A 26,779-nucleotide genomic window follows, 5' to 3' on the forward strand; every position below is an offset into this window, starting at 1 on the left:
ATAGAGCTAAATGCCCTTTTAAGGGCAATGCCCATACAAATGCCCTTTTCAGGGCAATGGGGAGTTTAGGTTTTTTTAGTTAGGATTTTATTTGGGGGGTTGGTTGTGTGGGTGGTGGGTTTTACTGTTGGGGGGGGTTGTTTGTATTTTTATTTTCAGGTAAAAGAGCTGATTTCTTTGGGGCAATGCCCCGCAAAAGGCCCTTTTAAGAGCTATTGGTAGTTTAGTTTAGGCTAGGGTTTTTTATTTATTTTGGGGGGGCTTTTTTATTTTGATAGGGCTATTAGATTAGGTGTAATTAGTTTAAATATCTTGTAATTTGTTTTTTATTTTCTGTAATTTAGTGTTTTTTTTGTAATTTAGGTAATTGTATTAAATTCATTTAATTGTATTTAATTTAGGGAATGTATTTAATTGTAGTGTAGTGTTAGGTGTTAGTGTAACTTAGGTTAGGTTTTATTTTACAGGTACATTTGTATTTATTTTAGCTAGGTAGTTAGTAAATAGTTAATAACTATTTAGTAACTATTCTACCTAGTTAAAATAAATACAAACTTGCCTGTAAAATAAAAATAAAACCTAAAGCTAAATACAATGTAACTATTAGTTATATTGTAGCTAGCTTAGGGTTTATTTTATAGGTAAGTATTTAGTTTTAAATAGGAATTATTTAGTTATTAATAGTAGGTTTTATTTATATTTATTTTAATTATATTTAAGTTAGGGGGTGTTAGGGTTAGGGTAAGACTTAGATTTAGGGGTTAATAAATTTAGTATAGTGGCGGCGACGTTGGGGGCGGCAGATTGGGGTTAATAAATGTAGGTAGGTGGCAGCGATATTAGGGGCGGCAGATTAGGGGTTAATAATATTTAACTAGTGTTTGCAAGGCGGGAGTACGGCGGTTTAGGGGTTAATATGTTTATTCTAGTGGCGGCGATGTTGGGAGCAGCAGATTAGGGGTTAATAATTTAATTTAGTGTTTGCGATGCGGGAGGGTCTCGGTTTAGGGGTTAATAGGTAGTTAATGGGTGTTAGTGTACTGTTTAGCACTTTATTTATGAGTTTTATGCTACAGCGTTGTAGTGTAAAACTCATAACTACTGACTTTAAAATGCGGTACAAATGTTGAAGGGATAGGGTGTACCACTTTTTGGCCTTCCAGGACAATCTTGTAATACCGGCGCTATGGAAGTCCTATAGAAAAAAGACTATACGGAATTTGCATGTTGATTTGCGGAAAGGCCAAAAAAGTGTGCGGTGCCCCTAAATCTGCAAGACTCGTAATAGCAGAGGTAGTAAAAAAGTAGCGTTATGAGGCTTAACGCTGCTTTTTTACTCATAACGCAAGACTCGTAATCTAGCCGTTTGAATTTTTAGGGTGAGCCAAGAAAGTATGCATAAGATCAGGAGATTATTTTTTTTTTTTCTATGAAATCTAAAACAGGGTATTATAAAGATTTTTTTTCTTTTTCAACACAGATGTTTCTATAGAAATATTCTCTTGCTGTGGGAACAAGGAAATTCATTTGTTTGTCTTTTTTGTACTCATTTTTAAATCCATGAACATATTTTGTAGTTTATTTTGATTTGTTTAGAAAAACATTACAGTTAAATTGTAAACAAAACATGTTTAATCTGAGACTGAAATATTACTTGCTGCGCTGTAGAAATATAAATAATTTCTCCTTGTGTTTAAGATGTCAAAACAGATAATATTTTCCAATCTAGTGGAAAGCTCTTCAATATTTGCCTCATTCTTAAATACATTTTGAGAAACATCCATGATTCTAAAAGACAGCTTAACAGTATTCAGTGTATTTCTTTTGGTACACAGAAAAATAAACATTTTAAACTTCACAATTAAAACTTGATTTAAAAAGACATACTATCAATCGTGCTAATATTAATACATATACAAAGCAATTAGAAGGAACCAGTTATGATATTCATTAAAAATTATATTAATCAACAGTGCATTTTTAATGTGGCATTGATGGTTAAGCCACTGTAGAATGTTTCTCTAAGGACTTGAACTGTAGGTCATGGTGAACGATTTGCTATATTAAATTCCAATTCTAATATAAAAGCTTTAATTTGCACAGTGCTTCTTAATATAATTACATTTTGACATCTAATATAAATGTGTCTATTAAACAGTGTCCTTACGTTGCTCCAGTAGAAATATCACCATCTAAAAATACCCTTGTTCTTCTTAAATCCAAAGGGGGAAAATAGCCTTTGGTGAAATTAATTGGTTCAAAGGGACATGAAACCCAAAATGTTTCTTTCATGATTCAGATAGAGAATACAATTATTAAAAAAGTTTCCAATTTACTTCTAATATCAAATTTGCTTTGTTCCCATGTCATTCTTTGTTGAAGAGATATCTAGATAAATACCATGGTATAACAAAAGAAAGGTGCTGCCCTCCTTAATACTTTCAAATGTGAAAAAAGCCTTTATTCAGCCATTACAGCAACGTTTTTGGGGCTCTTGCCCCTTTGTCAAGCTGATGAAGTGCAATGAATACACATCTGTTTATACAGACATCAATTAAAAAACAACCAATCCCTTAGGCTCATGGGGGAGGGGGCAACCTCATGACACACATGAGAATGTTTTAACCCGTTTTTTGTAATATTTACACAACCCTTAACCATAAGCGTGAGGAAAATGGATTTAAATATTGCTCAACATCAGGGTAAGAGTTATCTAATTTATAGATCCTTATACTATTTGATTAGATGAATGGTTTTAAGTAAAATTCTCTAGGATATAATTAATCTACTTTCTATATCCATCTAGCTTCTTTATATGAAACAAAATTATATTGGGTCTCTTGTGATGTCACTTCGCTTTATTCAAATATTGCACATAACATAGGGTTAAAATCAATAGATTATTTTTTAAGTGAAGACATATATATGTCGGACCTTCAAAAAAATTACATATTAGAACTCATCAATTTTATTTTGACCCATAATTATTTTCAGTTTTTAGATAACTTTTATATACAAATTAAAGGGACGGCCATGGGGACCAGATTTGCTCCCAGTTTCGCAAACCTATTTATGGGTTATTTTGAATCAATTTACATCTATGATTCCAACTGGGAGCAAAATCTGGTCTTCTATGGCCGTTATATAGATGATTTGCTTTTTTTATGGAAGGGTCCATTGGATTCTCTGACAGCCTTTCAAAATGAATTAAATATGAATAATATGGGGATTAAGTTCACATGGAACGTGCAAATAGATAAAATTGATTTTTTGGATGTTTCCCTAATGTGGGGCATAGATGATAAGGTGGAATCATGCACTTTTTTCAAAACAGTCGATAGCAACAATTTACTAGACTATCACAGTAACCATTACTCCAGTTGGAAAATAAACATACCATACAGTCAGTTTCGAAGAATTCGAAGAAATTGTACAGATATCAATACATTTGATATCCAAAGCCAGACCCTCATAGATCGTTTTAAAGAAAAACATTACCCTGCATCTCTCATTGAACATAGTTACCATAGGGCACGTGCCCAAAATAGGCATGAATTATTCACTAGTAAAAAGAAGAAAGAATCTACATTTGATTCAGGATATGAATCAACATTCATTACGAGATATAATGACAACCATAGGGAGATTAGAAAGATCTTATCTAAACATTGGACATTATTAAAGAAAGACCCTGTTCTGCGATCCATTTTAGGGGAGAAACCAATATGCACTTTTAGGAGAGCCCCAACAATAAAGGAAAAACTTGCACCTAGTAAGATAGTGATGTGCAAAAGAGAAACAAATGCACCATTCAATAGAGGAAACATACAAGGTAGCACTCAAGGTGCAAAAATAGGCTTTTTCAGATGTCACAAAAATAGATGCAGTATGTGTAAATATACCATCAATGGACAAAAGAGTATCAAAACAAATAACACAGGGGAAACTTTTACATTAACACAAAAAATAACATGCAGTTCTACTTATGTGGTCTATTGTATCACCTGCATCTGTGGCCTACAGTATATAGGCCGCACCTGCAGGATGATAAGACAGAGATGGTCTGAACATCTCAGATGCATTGTGAAAGGATTAGACAAATATAGTACTTCTAGACATCATACAGCATCACATGGCACTAACAAATGCCTTATGAAGATAACCCCACTTGAGGTAGTGACTGCTAGTAATTCCCAAAATAGAATGATTAACCCTTTAAGGACACAGCTTTCAGTTTGCTCAATTGTTTTATGACGGAAAAATTCCGTCATATGTCCTTAAGAGGTTAAACTTCGTCAAAGGGAGACCTTCTGGATCTATAGATTTTCATCTTTACATCCAGAAGGCCTCAATGAAGTAATTGATACAGCAGCCTTTTAGATCTATCGAGTACAAACATTCAGTTCATTCTATCTTTTAATTTAAGGGTCCTGTTATACAAGCTTCATATCTGTTCTCTCACATTAGTAGTGTACTTAATATTAATGTGTATATAATGGATCATATCCTCATTGATATTGATATATATTATTCAGAAGGAATGTAAGTATAGATCACCTGAGGTCACCACCCAGTAAATATCTTAATATACCAGTAATGTTTCATCTTGAAAATATATTCAGTATTTACTATCCATCTTACAATCATTCAAGCATCATATCACTATAAAACACATTTAATCACATTAATGGAGATATGCATATTTAGAATACTATAAACATACACTTTGTCTATATTCATACACATAGAGAATTTATTATATTAATTATAAACACTTAACATTGTCACACTATACACATATAATCATATGAGTCACATAGGAATTGATATATTCATGGTCATACACATAATATTATTATAGTTATATTATTTATATATTATCACTCTAGTCACATATGTTTTTATAATAGCACATCTATTTTTATATATATTCATTTACATAAAAAAAGATATAGTTAGAGTACTTAACACTAGTCACACATAGAATTCACTAATCATCACTATCTATAGCATATAGTAACCATAATTTTCCTCTATATGTTTTTTCAAATGTCTTTCCATATAGAACAATTTATTAATTCACTAGGGCACAGAAAGCACACACAAAAAATGGAAGACTATAATTCATATTTTTTTATATATATAAAGTTTTATTTATATACATTTACAGGTTACCAATATATAAAAATATATTAGTATATGCATCTATTCGATTGAAGCGCAATGATTACGAGACTGGCATTATTTTGAATGTTATGATTCAGTAAAAATTGACGAATACTGTGAGGATAGGATATGCTTTTACAGAGCAGTAACACCATAGGGCTACACAAATTGGCTGATGCTATCTCGAACATAGCCATAGGGTTATATATAAATACATCATAATAGCAAAGCAGTTCATACCCCCAGAAAAATAGTGATACATTTCATTTGTGAGTTGCGGACATGTGGAATCTTGGACGTGCGACCACTGGATGCCACAACTGATTATGGTAGGCAGCTTATGTCAGTTTGAGGAGTTGTAGTGAAGAATCAGGAATTGGATTTCTCAACAGAGTTGAGATGGTATATGTATCATTTATTTTTTCACATTTGGGCGTTAGAAAACACACGCCTACAAGCTGTGACTCACACACATAGTGATGCGTGATTGGTTCACGCTACACGCCCACGAACCACCCCCCACACATTTGACATTGTAAAATCAGAGAGAGAGCCTAAACAAATAGACAATAGTTTATTTATCTATTTTTTTAACGAAAGAAAACATACGCCTATAAGCTGTGATTCATACACATAGTGATGCGCGATTGGTTTATGCTACACGCCCACGGATTATCACCTACACATTGGACATTGTGAAATCAGAGAGGGAGCTTTAAACAAATAGACATAGCCCTTCATAAAATCAGCTTACGATATGCACAATACAACAATTCAGATAACATTTAAACAGTTTATTGTAGGAGATCATGTCAAAAGGGGTAAGAATACATTAGGAAGAAAGTTGGGGAATTGTATTTAAAGACCGGCGATAAATGATACACGCCCACTAGCCATTACCCACACATATGGAAGTGTGAGATAGGCTAATGACACACACCCACAAGCTGACAGCTTTATATATGATACAAACAAACGAGCTGATGCTTTTAATTAATAAATAAATTAGACTTTCTATTATGAACAAAGGGGAGGAAAGAAATCCTCAGGAAATAAAGAAGTTATTAACCATATAGAATATAAATAAATAGTGCATTCATTTTCATAAAGAGAGATTGCTGAAAATCTAATGAACCAACTATATGAGTGCTGTATTTGTTTTTTTGCTGAAACACTAGTGTGCATACTATATATGTTTTCTTCCGAAATGTTTATGAGATATATTGTAATATCTGCCACATACTTGTTTTGATACTAGCTGTATATGTTAAAGTACATGCATACAATGGGTTATATATTCACATACTGGTATCAAGAAAAGTCAGTTTGTATTGTGAAGGTCACCATAGCAACATTTGCATAAGTAATTGGTAGATTGGGTGTGACCAATGTTTTAATTTATTTGAGGATGTATAAATAGGAGACTTCAGTTCTAGATCAGTATAACTTGCCTGAGGAAACAGAGTGGTAGCTCTGAGAAACGCGTAGCGAATTCTACTGATTTTTATTGTACACTGTTATATCTTTATATAAAGTGTTTTTTATATATATCTGGAGTCTCCTGGATTTTTTATCTGAACATTTTGAATACATTGGACCATCTTTCACCAGAGTGGTATGTGCGCTGGGCCACTTTTAATATACCCAGCTTGCTTCATTAGCACTACAGTGTGCTCTATACTTTGTGAGTATATCTCTGAAGGGTTAAGCTGGTGGGTTCACACTCTGCTTACTAATTCCACACTAGGAGTCGCCCTCTGTATATCTTTTTAGCTTCTTTATATAATAGATCCCTATTCCTATTACCTCCCCTGGTTTTTTTATGTGCCTAATCAAGCACCATAAAGCGCAACTGATTCACTTGATGGCCCTTTTCCTGGAAATGGGCTGGGACAGGTACATGTGTCATTTTTGCAGCACTTTTTTTTTGTTCTACTGTGTACTCTTGGGCAAGTGGAAAAGGATCCCCTATGGGCTGGCACCCTACTTTGGGACTCATTGCTTATATATTTGGGAGTGCTAGTCTCAACCATCTGCAAATAGATAGGTAACATGCACATGTCTGGAACACTACATGTCAGGAAATGCTCCTGAAGTTACCTTTATGCTTTTCAACAAAGGATAACCAAAAACAAAGAAAATTTGATAATAGAAGTAAACAGGAAATTTGTTTAACACCTTCCCACCGGCACTTATTTGTCTAGATTTGTCTAGATTGGAACTAAGTTCCAATGTAAACAAATAAGTAAAAAAAGTGAAATCACACAATTGTTCATGCGATCAAGAGATTTCAATTATGAGATTGTAACGGGAAGGGATACTTCCCAAAGCAGGAACGGAACCCAGTAGCAGAGAACAAAACAATAAAGTCCAAGGCGCCACAATAGGCAAGGATTGAAGCAGAGATTGAAGTCAGGGCTGGCAGCAAAGATGCAACGTAAAAAAAAGCCAAAGGTCAAAATCCAGGGAAATCCAGAATACAAGGTACTAGGTAGGGAAACAGGATTGCTTAGTCTCTGTGAATCAGCCAGCAGAATAACTCAGCAATGAGTGAGAGGGCTGTCCAGGCTTTAAACCCTGCAAGGCCCAGGAACGCCCCCATTGCTCAGGTAACACAGGTGCATCATTCACCTGAGCACCTATGGGAGACAAGGGTGTAGCCACAGAACACTCCCCCTGTCTGTCAGGAGCTGGGAATGTGTTGCACATCAGCCGCGGGCACCCATGAATTCACGCTCGGGGACCCGCTCAGAAATCCGCGAGTGCGCTCACCTGCGCATTTGCGTGCATGCGAAGCTGCACAAACACCAGCGAATGCCCTGATAGTGGTGGGGGGGTTCCACGACCGCACACGCTGAGCTCCCCATCAGTGCCCAGGTAAGAGGGTACCCCTGGTACCACGACAGAGCCCCCCACCAAGGAGCGTCCTACAGACGCGAACCGGGGAAGGCCTGTCAGGGTGACTCAGATGAAAGGTCCACACGTTAGCATTTGGCATGTAGATTACCCACAGGCTCCCAGGACCATTCCTCAGGATCATACCCCTTCCAGTGGACCAGGTACTCCATCCTGCAGCGAAATTGTCTGGAATCCAGGAACAATACCATCCACTTGGATAGTTGGAGGAGGAGCGGCAGTTCTACCAGGAAACGGGTGGTGATGGCATGGTTTCAGGAGAGTCACATGGAACACTGATCTTGAGTGTGGGAGGTAGACTCAATTGAACTGCCACAGGGTTCACTAGTTTTTCTACTGAGAAAGGACCTATGAATTGTTGTCCTAGTTTCTTGGAAGGTCAAGTCAAGTGGAGATGTTGGGTAGAGAGCCACACCTTGTCCCGTACTTGATAAAGTGGAGACAACCTCCTTCGTCTATCTGCTTGTTGTTTTTGTCGTGCATGGGAAGCGATCAACTGTTGTGTCAAGGTGCGAAGCAGAGAGCGGAGGTTGCGTAGACATGTGGAGACCTCGGGAACATGGATAACAGGTGGAAAATTAGGTAGGGTATTAGGATTGTAGCTGTAGTTAGCATAAAAAGGGGTCATTCCACTAGAATAATTTTTTTGGTTATTGTATGCAAATTCTGCGAGGGGTAGCTGCTCTTTCCAGTTGTCTTGCAGATGAGTAGAAAAGCAGTGGAGATACTGCTCAAGGGTCTGATTAGTCCTCTCTGTCTGCCCATTTGACTGAGGGTGGTAGGCAGTGGACAGGCATCGGGAGATACAGAGGCTCTAGCAGAACTGGGTCCAGAACCAGGAGGTGAACTGCGTGCCATGGTCAGATAAATAGATTTGGGTACACCATGAAGCCAGAATATATGTTGGATGAATAGCTCAGAGGTCTGGTGTGCTGTAGGGAGACCAACAACTGGTATGAAGTGCGCCATTTTAGTGCATCTGTCTACAACCACCATAGTGGTGTTGTATCGTTGGGATGGAGGTAGGTCAACTATAAAATCCATAGAGATGTCCCTCCATGGATGTGTTGGCACAGGTATTGGTTGTAACAGCCCTGCTGGTCTGGAGGATGGCTTCTTGTTGTGGGCACAAACCGAACAGGTGGAAACAAAGGAGCGGATGTCCGATGTCATGGAAGGCCACCAGAAATGTCTTTGTGTGAGTTCAATAGTATTGTGGATACCACGCTGGCCCACCATGGGATTATCATGGTGATGTTGCATAACAGCAAGGCGATAATCGGTGAGTACATAGATTCGTTGTTGGTAGAGACGCAGGCCATTGATGACTGGAAGATGGGAGGCTTCAGCTGCTAAAATATCCCTGGATACTTTGATGGCCTCTATCAGTGACTGGTGTGTGGCTAGGAAGAAGGAAGAGGACAGTATGGTTACTTATATGTCAGCGTAAGGAGCCTCCTCAATGGCATAAATACGGTACAAGGCGTCTGCCTTCCCGTTCTTGGAGTGCAGACGGAATGTTATCTGTAGGTCAAAGCGAGAGTAGAAAAGGGGCCATCGGGCTTGTCTTTGACTGAGATTTTTTGCTGATTTCAGGTATTCCAGGTTTCTGTGGTCGGTATATACTACCACAGGATAGGTAGCGCCTTTGAGCCAGTGTCTCCATACCTCTAGTGCTGTCTTAATGGCCAGTAATTCCCTCTCGCCTACATCATAGTAGCATTCGGCACTTGTCAGTTTATGGGAATAATAGGCTACTGGATGGAGCAGGTCTTTCTCTCCTGTTTTCTGTGACAGAACAGCTCCAAGCGCTGATTCAGAGGCATCTGTTTCCAGATAAAAAGTACTTGTTATGTTAGTTTTTATAAGGATAGGAGCTTGCGTGAATAATGTTTTCAGGTGATCAAAGGCATGTTGTGCAGTTGAAGTCCAGGTAAAAAAGAGGTGCCAATTTTGGCCAGTCAATGATTGTCTGTATTTTCTTTGGGTCCATCTGAACTCAATGGTGTCTACTTCGAAGGTACATTTCTCCAGTTCTCCATAAAGATGGTTCTGCCTCAGGTGGGCTAATATGGTCTTTACATGTTTCTCGTGTATGGCCAACAAAGGGGAGAAGATGAGGATGCCATCCAGATACACCACAAGAAAGGTATCCAAAAGATCTCTGAAGACATCATTGATGAAGTATTGGAATGTTGTCGGGGCGTTACAGAGCATGGAGGGCATGACGGTGTACTCAATGTGGCAGTAACAGGAACGGAATACAGTCTTCCATTGATGCCCGTCCTTTACTCTGACGAGGTTGTAGGCTCCCCTGAGGTCGAACTTAGTGAAGATCTGTGCATCCTTTATTCTGTCGATCAATTCAGGAATAAGAGGTAACGGATAGCGGTTCTTCACAGTTATGGCATTAAGAGCCCTGTAATCCACACAGGGTCTGAGAGTCAGGTTCTTCCCTATGAAGAATATGCTGGCACCAACTGGTGATGTAGAGGGATGAATGAACTCTTTGGCCAGGCTCTCCACTATGTATTCTTTCAGTATCTTGGATTCTGGTTCTGACAGGGAATAGAGACGTCCATAGGGCAAGGGTGCACCAGGCAACAGGTCAATAGGACATTCATAAGGCCTGTGAGGCTGTAGCTTATCAGTCCTCTTTTTCTCAAAAACGTCCGCATAGGCCTTATACTTTGAGGGCAAGGTACATCCTATGGTAGTAGCGATATGAGCAGGAGTTGCAGAGGAAGGATGCAGACAGGAGGTGACACAAGAAGGCGAGAATAAGGTCTGTTTACCAGTTACCCAGTCCACAGAGGGGCTATGTTTCCTTAGCCAGGTGATTCCCAATATAACCGGGAACAAAGGAGAAGGCACAATGTCCCATATGATGTGTTCTTGGTGTTCTTTCCCAATTCGGAGCAACAAGGGATGTGACTCAAAGATGACAGGACCAGTCTTCAGTGTGCTACCATCCACCATATGTAACAGAGAAGGGTGTGTTTTAGTATGAGTAGGTACAGAAAGCTGGGAGGCAAGGGTAGCGTCCAAGAAACAGCTACTGGCTCCAGAATCCACAATGGCAGTCAGCTCAGTAGACTTATCTCCCAGCTGTAGGTCGACAGGAAAGGTAAGGTGAGAGGAGGTATTATATATAGGAAGGTTGAGACAGATGGCCTGAAGTCATAACATACCCGTCTGAGGTTTTGCAGGACAGTCTTTCAGAACATGGCAAAGCTTGGCACAGTAGAGGCAGAGGTGGAGTGTACATCTTCTGGCCCTCTCCATTGCTGTCAGTGGCCCAAGGACCAAGCCAATCTGCATCGGTTCACCTTGCCCTTCAGTTCCAACCAAAGGGGATGTAAAGGTAGCAGAAGGAAGGAAGGAAGTAGTCAGAACGTCGAGGCAGTGGTGGTAAGGAGTCCTGTTTTTCTTGCCATCTATCACGGAAGCGACAATCCAATTGTGTAATGGCCAGGATCAACCCCTCTAGGGTGGCAGGGACTCCAAACCGTGCTAGCTCATCCTTCAGGTGATCGTTCAATCCAACGCAGAACTTGTTTATGAGGACCACATCGTTAAGGGTAGTATCAGGAACGACTTCACAGAACTCCATTATGTATTCCTCTACTGATCTTTTTCCCTGTCTCAGGGACCGGAGGGTGTTCCGTGCTGTGGCGCAACATAATGGATCATAGTAGAGGGTGTTCATAGCTGTTATGAAGGATTACCAAGTCTCCAAGATAGGACTTCTAGTATGCAGCAATTGATGAGCCCATGTCTGTGGATGACCAGACAGCAGGGAGATGGCAGTGCGCACTTTGACAAAGTCAGTGACATAGGTACAAGGCTTGAGTGAAAACGGTAGTTCACAAGAGGTGACAAAAGGCACGGTAGTCAGAGCGCTTGTCTGTGAACTTCTCAGGTAGGGCGACAGTGGGCTCAGGTACAGAGACCTCATACTGGGGAGATGGTTAAGGAGGAGAGGGGGTAAGGCTGCTGCTGCAGCGGATCACTGATCCTGGTCCCTCTCTTTCTGCAACAGGCTGTCCTGGCTTGCTTGCAACTCCTGAATGGCTTGCATCATAGGGGTCAACTGATGGGTGAGTGTAGCCAGCAGGTCAGGTGTTCTTTCGGGTTCCATGGTAAAGTTGAGTTATTATGTAATGGGAAGGGAAACTCCCAAAGCAGGAACGGAACCCAGTGGCAGAGAACAAAAAAATAGACAAAGCTCAAGGTGTCATAACAAGCAAGGATTTAAGAAGAGATCGAAGTCAGGAGTATCCAAAGTCAGGGCAGGCAGCAAAGATGCAATGTCAAAAACAATCCAAAGGTCAAAAGCCAGGGAAATCCAAAATACAAGGTAGGGAAATAGGATAATTCCTCTCTGTGAATAAGCCAGCAGAATAACTCAGCAATGAGTGAGAGGGCTGTCCAGGCTTTAAATTCTGCAAGGCCCAGGAACACCCCCATTGCTCAGGTAACACAGGTGCAGCAGTCACCTGAGCACCTATGGGAGACAAGGGTGTAGCCACAGAACACTCCCCCTGTCTGTCAGGAGCCGGGAATGTGTTGTGCACATCAGCCGCGGGCATGCACCCACCCGGGCACCCGCAGATTCACTTGTGAGCGTCCCCGCACAGACACCCGCAAATTCATGCGTGCGCGCACCCGTGGAGACACCGCAAATTTGCGTGCACGTGCAGCCACGCAAACACCCACAAACGCACAGGCTGAGCCCCCTATCGGTCCCCAGGTAAGAGGGTACCCCTGGTACCACTACAGTGATCGGGTCAGGGGGGAGTGCCTATGATGCTATGCACGCTCCTCCTGCCTGTGATCTCATTTAGGAAGAGCCTTTGGCTTTAGTACAGCCAAATTGCTATGATGTTATATGCCATCCTAGGGCTTTAAAGTCCATTGCGGTTAGGACAGCCTAGAACTTCATAAGGTGTGAAGAGGTTAACATTGTATGTTCTATCTGAATCACTCCTTAAGAACAATGTGTAATGGTATTGGTAAATGGAGACACATATAGCAATTTAGAAGAAAGTTTACCAAGTTCTTTGTGTGTGGCTCTCAAAGTGTAATTAGAAGAATATAATCTTGGTCACAAATTAGAAGTGAAAATGCAATGAATTAAGATAAATGAACTAATAATGAAAATGATTAGATTGTGTAATCAGTAATGGTGGTAATAAATCACCCATTAGCTAACTTGTGCTATGTCAGAATAATGCAGCAAGTGTGGATAATTTCTTATATCCAACAAATTTTCTATAATGCAAAGTGTAGCTGTTCCCATAAAATATATACAAAAATTATGATAGAGTCACTATTATTTTAATGAATGTCCTTACATTGGTGATAAGTGTGACCACTCCCATCTGGGCTTTTATCTTTCATGGGATCGAAACACCAACATTTATAAGCTTGAACTAAAAACAATATGAACTCTGTATCACATGAGAAAACATATGGTTTCAATTCAGGTAATTGTGTGATATTTTATCTGCACCATTAAAGTGAAGGTCAATTAGTGCCCGTTTTTTAATAATCCTATTAAAAACAAGGGCACTTTAATTTAGCAAAATTGACATTTCACTTGTTTTCTTCAAAAACTTACCTTTTAATCCTGGCAGCAGCTGCAGCGCTTCCTCTGCCCGACGCAAGCCCTCTTCGCGGGTCCAAAATTAAGAATCCGGCTTCCTCCAATCACAGCGTTGCCTCAGGCCATGATCCCCCCCCCCCCCGGGGGTTAGCCGTGATTGGAGGAAGCCAGATTCATCATTTCTGACGTATAAAGAGGCTTCCAACGGCCGAGGGAATCGCTGAAGCGGCTGTCAGGATTCAAAGGTAAGTTTTTGAAGAAAACGATTGAAATTTAAATTTAAATTAATTAAAGTGCCCTTGTTTTTAGTAGGATTATTAAAAACCGGGCACTAATTCATTGAAATTGACCTTCACTTTAATAAGATAAAACTATGAATGTGTTTAAAGTCTGATGCTCAAAATACACGAATATAAGTGAATAATTATACACTTGGAAAGATAAATAGATATATAGATAAATAGATAGATAAACAGACAAATAGATAATAGATAAATAAATAAATAGACAGATAGATAGATAATAGGTAAATAGATAGATAAATAGATAGATATATAAACATTACACGTGATTATATACATCATAGTAAGAAATGTCTGCCCTTTTTCTCCCCAGATATTCATGACAGTGCGATTAAACAGAGAGCAGCATCTGATTCCCAGGCAGTTCCCCAATCCATTTTAATACGAGATATGTTAAAAGACATTTAGAATTACCTTATCAACCATCAGAAAGTTTTCTATGGTATCTCCATTTCCACATCTAACATTACCAACTTCTTTTACAGCTCTTGGAATTACACGTTTCACTTCCTGTGCAATTATACCTATAAAAATTTAAAAAAAATATATATATTTTTTTTTGTGCTTTAAATAACTATTTATTGGTTATGAAAAAAAGCTTTTTACTCACATTGGCAAAAATGGTCAAACAATTTGAAAAATGTAAGAAAAAAACAAAACATAAAACATGTTTATATCAGTAGTATTTGCTTATCATGTATCCTTTTTCTCACTTATGTAGGGGGGACATGTTATACCCATAAAACCTATATCATTTATTTGACTGCTGTTCCCCACAACACACAGAAAAAATATTAGCATTTTTGCTGTAGGTGTAATAAAAATATTAATAGCACTGTGCTGCTATGTTGAGAACTCGGGTCCAACACTGGCCGTCATGATGCATGGTAAAATTTAAACTGAATTTAGCAAAAACTGAATAACTACATTATGTTGGAATGGGGTTTTGCAATAGCTGTGCTAAGAATAGTAAATACAGTGTATTCTATATGAAATACAGCACTATTTGATCTAAAAGCAACAGAAAAAAAGCCAAAAGAGGAAAGACCCCCTGAGAGTTCTATTTGGTGCTTTGTTATTCTTTGATGATGTTCTTGGCACTATTATTCCTGGCCTCCCTTGAGCATATTATTATTATTATTATTATTATTATCAGGTATTTGTAGAGCGCCAACAGATTCCGCAGCACTGGATATTGACGAAAACATGGCCAATGGATTATTTTGTCCATCTACATCTCAAGCTTGAACTGCAATATTTTTTGTAGAGTACAAAGATGGGAACTTTAGTTATGTGTGGACTATAGAGCACTCAGTATCATCAAGGTTATGAATAGATATCCTTGACCTTTGAGTTCCAAAATTGTTGGACATGATCAAGGGGCTCAAAGGATCATGAAAATTTGATTTAAGGGACTCTTATAACCTAGTATGTGTTGAGTGGGAGACTGCTTTCCGAACATGTTATGGGCACATTGAATATCTGGGTAAAACATTTGGGTTGTGTAAAGCCCCGACCACATTTCAGTATTTCTTGAATTAGATTTGTCAATACTTACTGGATATTTATTGCCATATAGGCAATATATAGTCTTTAGGTCTATTCTGTTGAATTTTTGGGTATATTTTGTCTTCAAACCATATAATTATGGACCCTAAGGAGATTGTCAAAGTCCTTGATTGGCTGATAAGAAGGCAATTCAAGGAGTAATGGATTTGCAAATTTTTTATAGGTGTTTTGTTTGGAATGTTTTTGCCTTCTGTGCTCCTTTGATAATTTTTATCGGTGCTTTTTTGGGAACTTTTTTTGTCATCTGTGCTTCTATTACCCTTCTTACATAAAGTTTTCCGTAAGGTGGATACTTCTAATTCTGCCAAGGGAACATGCTTAACTCAACACACTGTTCCCAACTGCATGTTTCTCTAAACATCTAACTCCTGCTGAAGAGAATTATGATGTTGAAGGATCAAGAAATATTTTTAATTAAACGTGCTCTGGAGGAGTGGGGCATCTTTTACAGGGTGCTGTCCATCCTGTCTAATTTTTAAAGATCATTGCAATCAGGAATATCTTCATTCTTCTAATATACGTTGTTCTAAAAAGATCCACTGGGATTTATTCTTATTCTTTATTTTGATTCAACTTGTCATTAGGTATTGTCCAGGGTCAAATTATAAGAAGGTGGATGCTTTGTCTACGATTCCAGAGGTTGTGCCAGATCCAGCTGTTCCACCTGACTATATCTTCCACATTGGAAATTTTATTGCCATAAATCAGTCTCTATTGACAGAATTAAGTCCTTTAGTCATACTCCTCCTTCTCCCTTTTTTGCATTTGGCTGCTGCAGATGGCTTGCTTTGTATAAATGAATATTTTGTTCCTCCTCTGGTTGTCTGAAAGTATTGCAATTCTATCACATTGTTTGCAGATCATGTGACATCTGTGCCAGAGTAAAAATTCTAACTTGGTTTCTGCTGGTACTTGGTTCCTGATTACCGTTAGCTACAAGCCTTGGCTTGTTTAAGACTACTTATTAAGCTTAGGGCTAAAGCTGCTATCAACTTATAGGCTTGAAACAGGGTTGACATTATTTGTTATAACACTCTTTGTTCTTTAGAATAAACACTCAATATTTTAGCTGTTCATGCAAGTACTTTGAAGACTTAGTATTGAAATAGATTCTAAGACAGATCAAGGAACTGGAGAACAGAATCAATACTTCTATCCTGTCAATCCTGGTACAAGCTTGCTGGCATAAGAAGCATTTAGTTAAGTCCTTCAATCATTCAAAAATGTTCCTGCCAAAGAAAGAACACTTGCTCTATTCAAAACATAATTAAGGCTTCAATCCTTAGGAAGAAAGGAGCTCATACCATCTTGAAATCCATAAAGCAACAGAATCCGAATCAGTTTAATGAAAAAAAATCATTGCAAGTGTCAAAAATATATGTTTAAAGCTAATATCTACCATCTTGATATAAGCTATAAGGGCCTAGTAAGAAAAGAAAGATTACTGAGGAATATAGGAAGCTCAAACATAATCAAATCAATCAAACATACATGAGAAATCAAATCCATAGCTTGATCAATAGAATTGTGCCCACGCAAGCATAACATGTTACAGACAAAATTGTTCTATAAACTGAAAGCCTTTACAAGGTTGGCACACTCCTCAGTGGAATTATTATTATTATTATTATCAGGTATTTATAAAGCACCAGCAGATTACGCAGCGCTATACAAGTAAAAGTAAAACATTACAAGGATGCATTACATACACAAACAAACAAGTACAGTAATGGGGTAAATTACAGTTGTAGATGCAATAATTAAGTTATACAAAAGGAGTGAAGGTTGCCGGGTGAGCGTCTGGTCACGCTCATGACGTGAGCTTGCGTGCAGTGGCGGGGAACGCTTCCAAGTCAGCAGTGTTTGGTGCTGTGAGCACCGACACTAGGAGAAGGCCCTTTAAGCCTAGCCTGCAAGCCTGCAAGGAGCTGGGAAAAGGGGAGCTTATATCGCAGCAGCGCGATCTCTGCACACACACGCTCGCCGAGCCAGCAACGCCATATCTCTTGGCTGGAGTATCCTGCCTGAGGCATGCTGTGGGAAAGGACAGCGGACGTCGTACAAGCAAAACAGCATTGCTTGATCTGGTAACCTTAGAGTTTGAGAGGCCTATTGATGTCTAGTGGCCATAGACATTCTACCTGATATATGAACTTAAAGTAAATCGCTTTCTCAGCCAAGGCATAAGCATGTAATAATGGATTATTTCCTGGGTATATCTAGTCTGACATAAGTATTAGAGGGTGAAGAATACTAGAAATTGCAGTGGGGACTTAAGTGGCATATGGATTTCCTGCCTGGTCTTGGAAACATATGTTTGATGGCTAACAGGATAAGTCCCTCAGTCATTATGTGCAGTGAAGCAACCCAGTGAATTTGGACTATTATTAAAAGCAGGGGCAAAGCAAGTCTGGTATATTTTAGAAGGGTGAAGATTAGAGGGATAAGACTGAAATCTGGAGGGTATATACATAGGCTCAGAGGAGGAATTCGGTGCCCCCAGTCCTGCCTCTCCTATACAAAGTCCCTATTAAAGTTACCAGTGAAGTATCCCCTAGCTTCCAGCTTATATGGTTAAAATTGATGAATTTAAAGAAAGTGGGTCTCTTTAAAAGGCATAATATTGCATGAAGCCTTATTCTGTGTTGTTCTCACATTGTTTTTCACATTGTTTCTGAAAAAGATGAAGTTAAGGCCGAATAGGTCTCAAGGCTATATTTAATGCTTCAAAATCTATTATAACAGCCTTTCTGTCTGGATTAATACTCCTTTGATGATCACCAAGTCCAGCTTATATTGTTAAAATTGGTGAATTTAAAGAAAGTTGGTCTCTTTAAAGGCATAATACTGCATGAAGCCTCATCCTGTGTTGTTCTCACATTGTTTTTCACATTGTTTCTGAAAAAGATGAAGTTAAGGCCGAATAGGTCTCAAGGTTATATTTGATGCTTCAAAATCTATTATAATAGCCTTTCTGTCTGGGATAATACTCCTTTGATGATCACTAAGGCCTAGATTTGGAGTTCGGCGGTAAAAGGGCTGTTAACGCTCCGCGGGCTTTTTTCTGGCCGCACCATAAATTTAACTCTGGTATCGAGAGTTAAAACAAATGCTGCGTTAGGCTCCAAAAAAGGAGCGTAGAGCATTTTTACCGCAAAAGCAACTCTCGATACCAGAGTTGCTTACGGACGCGGCCGGCCTCAAAAACGTGCTCGTGCACGATTCTCCCATAGGAAACAATGGGGCTGTTTGAGCTGAAAAAAAACCTAACACCTGCAAAAAAGCAGCGTTCAGCTCCTAACGCAGCCCCATTGATTCCTATGGGGAAACACATCCTACGTCTGCACCTAACACCCTAACATGTACCCCGAGTCTAAACACCCCTAACCTTACACTTATTAACCCCTAATCTGCCGCCCCCGCTATCGCTGACCCCTGCATATTTTTTTTAACCCCTAATCTGCCGCTCCGTAAAACGCCGCCACCTAGGTTATCCCTATGTACCCCTAATCTGCTGCCCTAACATCGCCGACCCCTATGTTATATTTATTAACCCCTAATCTGCCCCCCACAACGTCGCCTCCACCTGCCTACACTTATTAACCCCTAATCTGCCGAGCGGACCTGAGCGCTACTATAATAAAGTTATTAACCCCTAATCCGCCTCACTAACCCTATCATAAATAGTATTAACCCCTAATCTGCCCTCCCTAACATCGCCGACACCTACCTTCAATTATTAACCCCTAAACTTCCGATCGGAGCTCACCGCTATTCTAATAAATGGATTAACCCCTAAAGCTAAGTCTAACCCTAACACTAACACCCCCCTAAGTTAAATATAATTTTTATCTAACGAAATAAATTAACTCTTATTAAATAACTTATTCCTATTTAAAGCTAAATACTTACCTGTAAAATAAATCCTAATATAGCTACAATATAAATTATAATTATATTATAGCTATTTTAGGATTAATATTTATTTTACAGGCAACTTTGTAATTATTTTAACCAGGTACAATAGCTATTAAATAGTTAAGAACTATTTAATAGTTACCTAGTTAAAATAATAACAAATTTACCTGTAAAATAAATCCTAACCTAAGTTATAATTAAACCTAACACTACCCTATCAATAAAATAATTAAATAAACTACCTACAATTACCTACAATTAACCTAACACTACACTATCAATAAATAAATTAAACACAATTGCTACAAATAAATACAATTAAATAAACTAGCTAAAGTACAAAAAATAAAAAAGAACTAAGTTACAGAAAATAAAAAAATATTTACAAACATAAGAAAAATATTACAACAATTTTAAACTAATTACACCTACTCTAAGCCCCCTAATAAAATAACAAAGCCCCCCAAAATAAAAAATTCCCTACCCTATTCTAAATTAAAAAAGTTACAAGCTCTTTTACCTTACCAGCCCTGAACAGGGCCCTTTGCGGGGCATGCCCCAAGAATTTCAGCTCTTTTGCCTGTAAAAGAATAAATACAATACCCCCCCCCCCCAACATTACAACCCACCACCCACATACCCCTAATCTAACCCAAACCCCCCTTAAATAAACCTAACACTAAGCCCCTGAAGATCTTCCTACCTTGTCTTCACCATCCAGGTATCACCGATCCGTCCTGGCTCCAAGATCTTCATCCAACCCAAGCGGGGGTTGGCGATCCATAATCCGGTCCAGAAGAGGCTCCAAAGTCTTCCTCCTATCCGGCAAGAAGAGGACATCCGGACCGGCAAACATCTTCTCCAAGCGGCATCTTCGATCTTCTTCCATCCGGTGCGGAGCGGGTCCATCTTGAAGCAGGCGACGCGGATCCATCCTCTTCTTCTGATGTCTCCCGACTAATGATGGTTCCTTTAAGGGACGTCATCCAAGATGGCGTCCCTCGAATTCCGATTGGCTGATAGGATTCTATCAGCCAATCGGAATTAAGGTAGGAATTTTCTGATTGGCTGATGGAATCAGCCAATCAGAATCAAGTTCAATCCGATTGGCTGATCCAATCAGCCAATCAGATTGAGCTCGCATTCTATTGGCTGTTCCGATCAGCCAATAGAATGCGAGCTCAATCTGATTGGCTGATGGGATCGGCCAATCGGATTGAACTTGATTCTGATTGGCTGATTCCATCAGCCAATCAGAAAATTCCTACCTTAATTCCGATTGGCTGATAGAATCCTATCAGCCAATCGGAATTCGAGGGACGCCATCTTGGATGACGTCCCTTAAAGGAACCGTCATTAGTCGGGAGACATCGGAAGAAGAGGATGGATCCGCGTCGCCTGCTTCAAGATGGACCCGCTCCGCACCGGATGGAAGAAGATCGAAGATGCCGCTTGGAGAAGATGTTTGCCGGTCCGGATGTCCTCTTCTTGCCGGATAGGAGGAAGACTTTGGAGCCTCTTCTGGACCGGATTATGGATCGCCAACCCCCGCTTGGGTTGGATGAAGATCTTGGAGCCAGGACGGATCGGTGATACCTGGATGGTGAAGACAAGGTAGGAAGATCTTCAGGGGCTTAGTGTTAGGTTTATTTAAGGGGGGTTTGGGTTAGATTAGGGGTATGTGGGTGGTGGGTTGTAATGTTGGGGGGGGGGTATTGTATTTATTCTTTTACAGGCAAAAGAGCTGAAATTCTTGGGGCATGCCCCGCAAAGGGCCCTGTTCAGGGCTGGTAAGGTAAAAGAGCTTGTAACTTTTTTAATTTAGAATAGGGTAGGGAATTTTTTATTTTGGGGGGCTTTGTTATTTTATTAGGGGGCTTAGAGTAGGTGTAATTAGTTTAAAATTGTTGTAATATTTTTCTTATGTTTGTAAATATTTTTTTATTTTCTGTAACTTAGTTCTTTTTTATTTTTTGTTCTTTAGCTAGTTTATTTAATTGTATTTATTTGTAGCAATTGTGTTTAATTTATTTATTGATAGTGTAGTGTTAGGTTAATTGTAGGTAATTGTAGGTAGTTTATTTAATTATTTTATTGATAGGGTAGTGTTAGGTTTAATTATAACTTAGGTTAGGATTTATTTTACAGGTAAATTTGTTATTATTTTAACTAGGTAACTATTAAATAGTTCTTAACTATTTAATAGCTATTGTACCTGGTTAAAATAATTACAAAGTTGCCTGTAAAATAAATATTAATCCTAAAATAGCTATAATATAATTATAATTTATATTGTAGCTATATTAGGATTTATTTTACAGGTAAGTATTTAGCTTTAAATAGGAATAAGTTATTTAATAAGAGTTAATTTATTTCGTTAGATAAAAATTATATTTAACTTAGGGGGGTGTTAGTGTTAGGGTTAGACTTAGCTTTAGGGGTTAATCCATTTATTAGAATAGCGGTGAGCTCCGATCGGAAGTTTAGGGGTTAATAATTGAAGGTAGGTGTCGGCGATGTTAGGGAGGGCAGATTAGGGGTTAATACTATTTATGATAGGGTTAGTGAGGCGGATTAGGGGTTAATAACTTTATTATAGTAGCGCTCAGGTCCACTCGGCAGATTAGGGGTTAATAAGTGTAGGCAGGTGTCGGCGACGTTGAGGGGGGCAGATTAGGGGTTAATAAATATAATATAGGGGTCGGCGGTGTTAGGGGCAGCAGATTAGGGGTACATAGGGATAACGTAGGTGGCGGCGATTTGCGGTCGGACGATTAGGGGTTAATTATTGTACGTCGCTGGCGGCGACGTTGTGGGGGGCAGGTTAGGGGTGAATAAATATAATACAGGGGTCGGCGGGGTTAGGGGCAGCAGATTAGGGGTACATAAGTATAACGTAGGTGGCGGTCGGCAGATTAGGGGTTAAAAATTTTAATCGAGTGGCGGCGGTGTGGGGGGAGCTCGGTTTAGGGGTACATAGGTAGTTTATGGGTGTTAGTGTACTTTAGGGTACAGTAGTTAAGAGCTTTATAAACCGGCGTTAGCCAGAAAGCTCTTAACTCCTGCTATTTTCAGGCGGCTGGAATCTTGTCGTTAGAGCTCTAACGCTCACTGCAGAAACGACTCTAAATACCGGCGTTAGAAAGATCCCATTGAAAAGATAGGCTACGCAAATGGCGTAGGGGGATCTGCGGTATGGAAAAGTCGCGGCTGAAAAGTGAGCGTTAGACCCTTTAATCACTGACTCCAAATATCAGCGGGCGCCCAAAACCAGCGTTAGGAGCCTCTAACGCTGGTTTTGACGGCTACCGCCGAACTCCAAATCTAGGCCCTAGTGTATAAAGCAGTTATGGAGAAAATCTGGGACTATTAGCCTTTCCTATATCTCCAAAGTGTATAGAAAATATTTGGCTGCAGAACTGCTTTAGGATATTTTATTTCTGCGCACAGAGGCATGACATTTACAACATGGACAGTAAATTCTATCTTCTTGGAAATTGGAGTAACCCTCAGGACTCTTTAAAGTTACAACAATAGTATATGCTGAGATACATGGTTTAACTATTCATTAGGTGTATGCTAAATGTTGAAAAATGAGGTCACGGGTTAAGATATTTTGTCAAGCCTATTTTATGTAATGCATATCCAGCTGCAAATCTCTGATGTTCACGCATCTAAAGAGGATGCTACAGTAATATAGTCGTGTACTTGGCTAGTATACAGATAAAATTAACTGAATAAGTCAATTCTGAAATGTTTTGACAGTTACTACTAAAAAAGTATAAGATTTGCTGTATAGCCCTCTAAGATTTAAGGTGTGTTGAAAATAATCACCTGTACCTCTCATGTGCCTAGGTGGCGAATATTAATCATATTAAAGAGGAGGGGGGAGTATTGTACAGTAATAGGCAAGAACTGAATAGTATACGCTGACCTGCACTATATATGTTTAGGCTAAATGTAATAATAGCACATATAGATTTGCATTGTTTATATCTGTATCAACTGTGTTAAAATCCTGTAGGAGTGAAGCTGTTCTTAGAATCGTGACTGTACTTAGGGATATAGAGTTGTATAATTCCAGCCCCTAAGGGCAGGAATGGAAAGAAGCCTATAGACAAATTTAACCAGAATGTGTTAATCAAGAAATGTTTTTATATTTTTCACGAAATAGGTAAAGTAAGTGTGGCCTATCTGGTCAAGAATCAAGTTTTGTGGGGAAGAAGTACGTTTTTCTTTTTATATAGTTAGATAGTAGCAGCACAATTTATCAGACTTTAAAGATCTGTTTGAATAAAAATCACACATAGAATACAGGGGTATAAGGGTACTCAAGTAGTTTGATCCAAATTCTAATTGGACGTATGAGGGTTGTTGAAATAGGGTAAATTAAAAAAAGAGTGAAAAGACGAGTGGAGGAGAAGAGAAAGAGAGAGCAAAGGGTGTTAGGCACATTAGATTTCCATAGGAAATAGATTAACCATTAGATGGTTTTTGCATAGGTGGCGTGATTTGTACAGCTGAGTGTTTTTTTTTTTGTTTTTTTTTTTTTGTTTTTTTTTGTTTTTGTTTTTGGGTTTTCTTGAGATATCAACTTATTACATATGGAGAAATTTGTCCATTCTGTTAAAGCTAAATCGCCAGTAATGGCACCAAAAAAAGACAGAAAGGGTAAAATAAGTACTGCGTTGCAGGAGAGCATTGTGGAAGAAATTAGTGTAGCCAAAATGGATACTGATTCTCAAGCACTGGTTAAAGCCATTTATGATGCAATGACTCCACAATTTGATCAGATACGACAGGATATACTTTCTCTTACGAATGAGATTCATTCCTTTAATAATAGGATTGAAGCAGCTGAATTACGTATATCAGATATTGAAGATAGAATGCACGTAGCCGAACAAGACGCAAGCTTTTACAGGACTACTCTAAAAAAATTACAGGATAGGATAGATGACTTGGAGGATAGAACTAGGAGGAATAACCTCAGAATCATCGGTGTACCTGAAACAGTAGAGTATACAGACTTAAAAAAGTTTTTTATGGAAAAACTCCCCCAGCTTTTAGAATTGCCCGGCCCAAAATGCCTGTTGGTAGTCGAAAGAATCCATAGAATAGGACAGGAGAGATTGAGGCCAGATGGTAGTAAGATCGCAAGGCCTATAATTGCCAAACTGCTTAATTTCCAGGATAAAGTTGATCTGTTAAATGCATACCGTAAAAAAGAAAGAAGTAGAGTTAGAAGGAGCTAAATTACTTCTTTTTCAGGATTACTCCATAGAAACTACTAATCGTCGTAAGGTAATGGCCCCTCTTTGTACGCGAATCATTAAGAAAGGCTATGAAGCCTTTCTATTATACCCAGCCAGGATCAAGGTGCTCAAAGACAATAATTGGCATATATTAAATACACAACAGGAAGCCTATAAGTTCCTAGATGAAAATGAATAAGAAGTATATAAAAGGTTTAAGATTTAGTAGGCCATAAAGCTTACAAAGTTAATGGATTATATATCAGGTGAAGTTTTTTTTATTTTGGATGGGCGATGAGTGGAAATTTATATATATATTTTTTTTTCTTTGCTCCCCCCCACCCCCCGATGGATGCTCCGAGCGTGCATAAGTATGGTATTAGAGCAGTAATGGATCTGTTTGCAGCTAATTTACCTTGCTACTATGACAGATAAAGTTAACATAGATCTTACCTCATGGAATGTTAGAGGCATCACATCCCCAATTAAAAGAAAAATGATTATGAAAAATCTTAAAAAACTTAGATGTAATATTGCATTTCTACAGGAAACCTACATAGTTCAAGATGAAGCAAATAAACTTAGAACAGGATGGGTGGGGGAAGTTATTGCATCATCAGGCAATGCCAGGAAACGCGGGGTAGCTATCCTTTTGCATAAAAATCTACAGTATAGGATTATACAGTCCGAGATAGACCCAGATGGTCGGTTTATAATTGTGCATCTGGAAATAAGAGGTCAAAATTATGTTTTATGTAATGTGTATGGTCCGAATAATCATATACGGGAATTCTGGGATAGATTACAGGGTAAATTATCTCAATTCATAGAGAGCAAGTTGATCGTAGCCGGGGATTTTAATTTGATTGCTCAATATCCTCTAGACAGATGGCCCCATAGAAAGAAGGCGGTTAGTAGAGAGAAACAGGATATCACCCTATTTCGAAAGTTTAGAAATGCCTTGAATCTAAAGGATGTCTGGCGCATGCATAATCCCGAGACAAAGGGTTTCACTTGTAAGTCAAATACCTTTAAGACGTTGTCTCGGATAGATTATATTCTCATTAATGAAAAATTAATGGGGATAGCAGTAGCAGATATAAGCGAAATTATCATCTCGGATCATGCACCTATTTCACTTACGCTACCAGTGGCGGGGCCCACAAAAAGAAACTCTTCTTATTCTTTCCCAAAATATCTGTATTCGAATTGTAAGTTTAAGAATTGGCTGATTGAAGCATGGAAGAAATTCGAATATACCAATGGTGGGTCTGTCTCCAGTCCCGAAATATATTGGGAAGCCTCAAAGGCGGTATTACGCGGAGAAGTAAAAACTTATCTACATAAAGTATGGAAAAAAAATCAGATTCGGGACGTCCAACTTTCAAATCAGTTATCTAACGCTTATAGTACATATATTCAAGAAGCATCTCCAACTAACTGGCAAAAGTATTTGCAATCTAAAAAAGAAAGAGAGATCTTTCTTCAACAAAAAGCAGCAAGTGATCTTACTCGGTCTCATGCACGGATGTATAAATATGGAGGTAAGATAGGGAAGAATTTAGCTAATTTAGTGAGACAAAATCAGGGTTCTAATTATATTTCAGTGATAGCGACTAAGGACATAAGGCTTACTAATACTAAAGATATTAGCGCTGAATTCCTCGAATATTATAAACAGATCTTTCTTGCGCGAGATACCAATGAAACTAATAAAACAGCATTTTGGAAGACCTGTAAGGTACCATGTATAGAACCTGAGGCAGTGGGAGCCATGCAGGCGCCAATCGATAAAGAAGAAATTAGCCAGGCGATTAATGAATGTAGTCTTAATAAAGCGGTGGGCCCTGATACCTTGCCAGCAGAATATTATAAAATCTTGTCAGATCAAGTGATAGAACCCTTACATGTTCTATTCAATGCATACTTTGTCCAGGATCAGCCAATATCGGCTAATTTTAGCGCTTCATTAATTGTTTTAGTGCCGAAAAAGGGCAAGAATGTAGAAAAAGTAGACTCATATCGTCCTATTTCGTTATTGAATA

The 26,779-nt window shown here is 38.8% G+C and overlaps 1 protein-coding gene across 1 annotated transcript in view; it reads right to left on the reverse strand.

Moving 5' to 3' along the window:
- Window positions 1–26,779, reverse strand: part of MYRFL (myelin regulatory factor like) — a 477,269-nt gene that overhangs the window by 188,646 nt on the left and 261,844 nt on the right. The window contains 1 exon segment of the mRNA XM_053719216.1: window positions 14,407–14,516. Within this exon segment, the coding sequence (XP_053575191.1) occupies window positions 14,407–14,516 (110 nt within the window).

The sequence above is a fragment of the Bombina bombina genome, chromosome 6, assembly GCF_027579735.1.
Source record: "Bombina bombina isolate aBomBom1 chromosome 6, aBomBom1.pri, whole genome shotgun sequence".
In the NCBI taxonomy this organism is placed as follows: domain Eukaryota; kingdom Metazoa; phylum Chordata; class Amphibia; order Anura; family Bombinatoridae; genus Bombina; species Bombina bombina.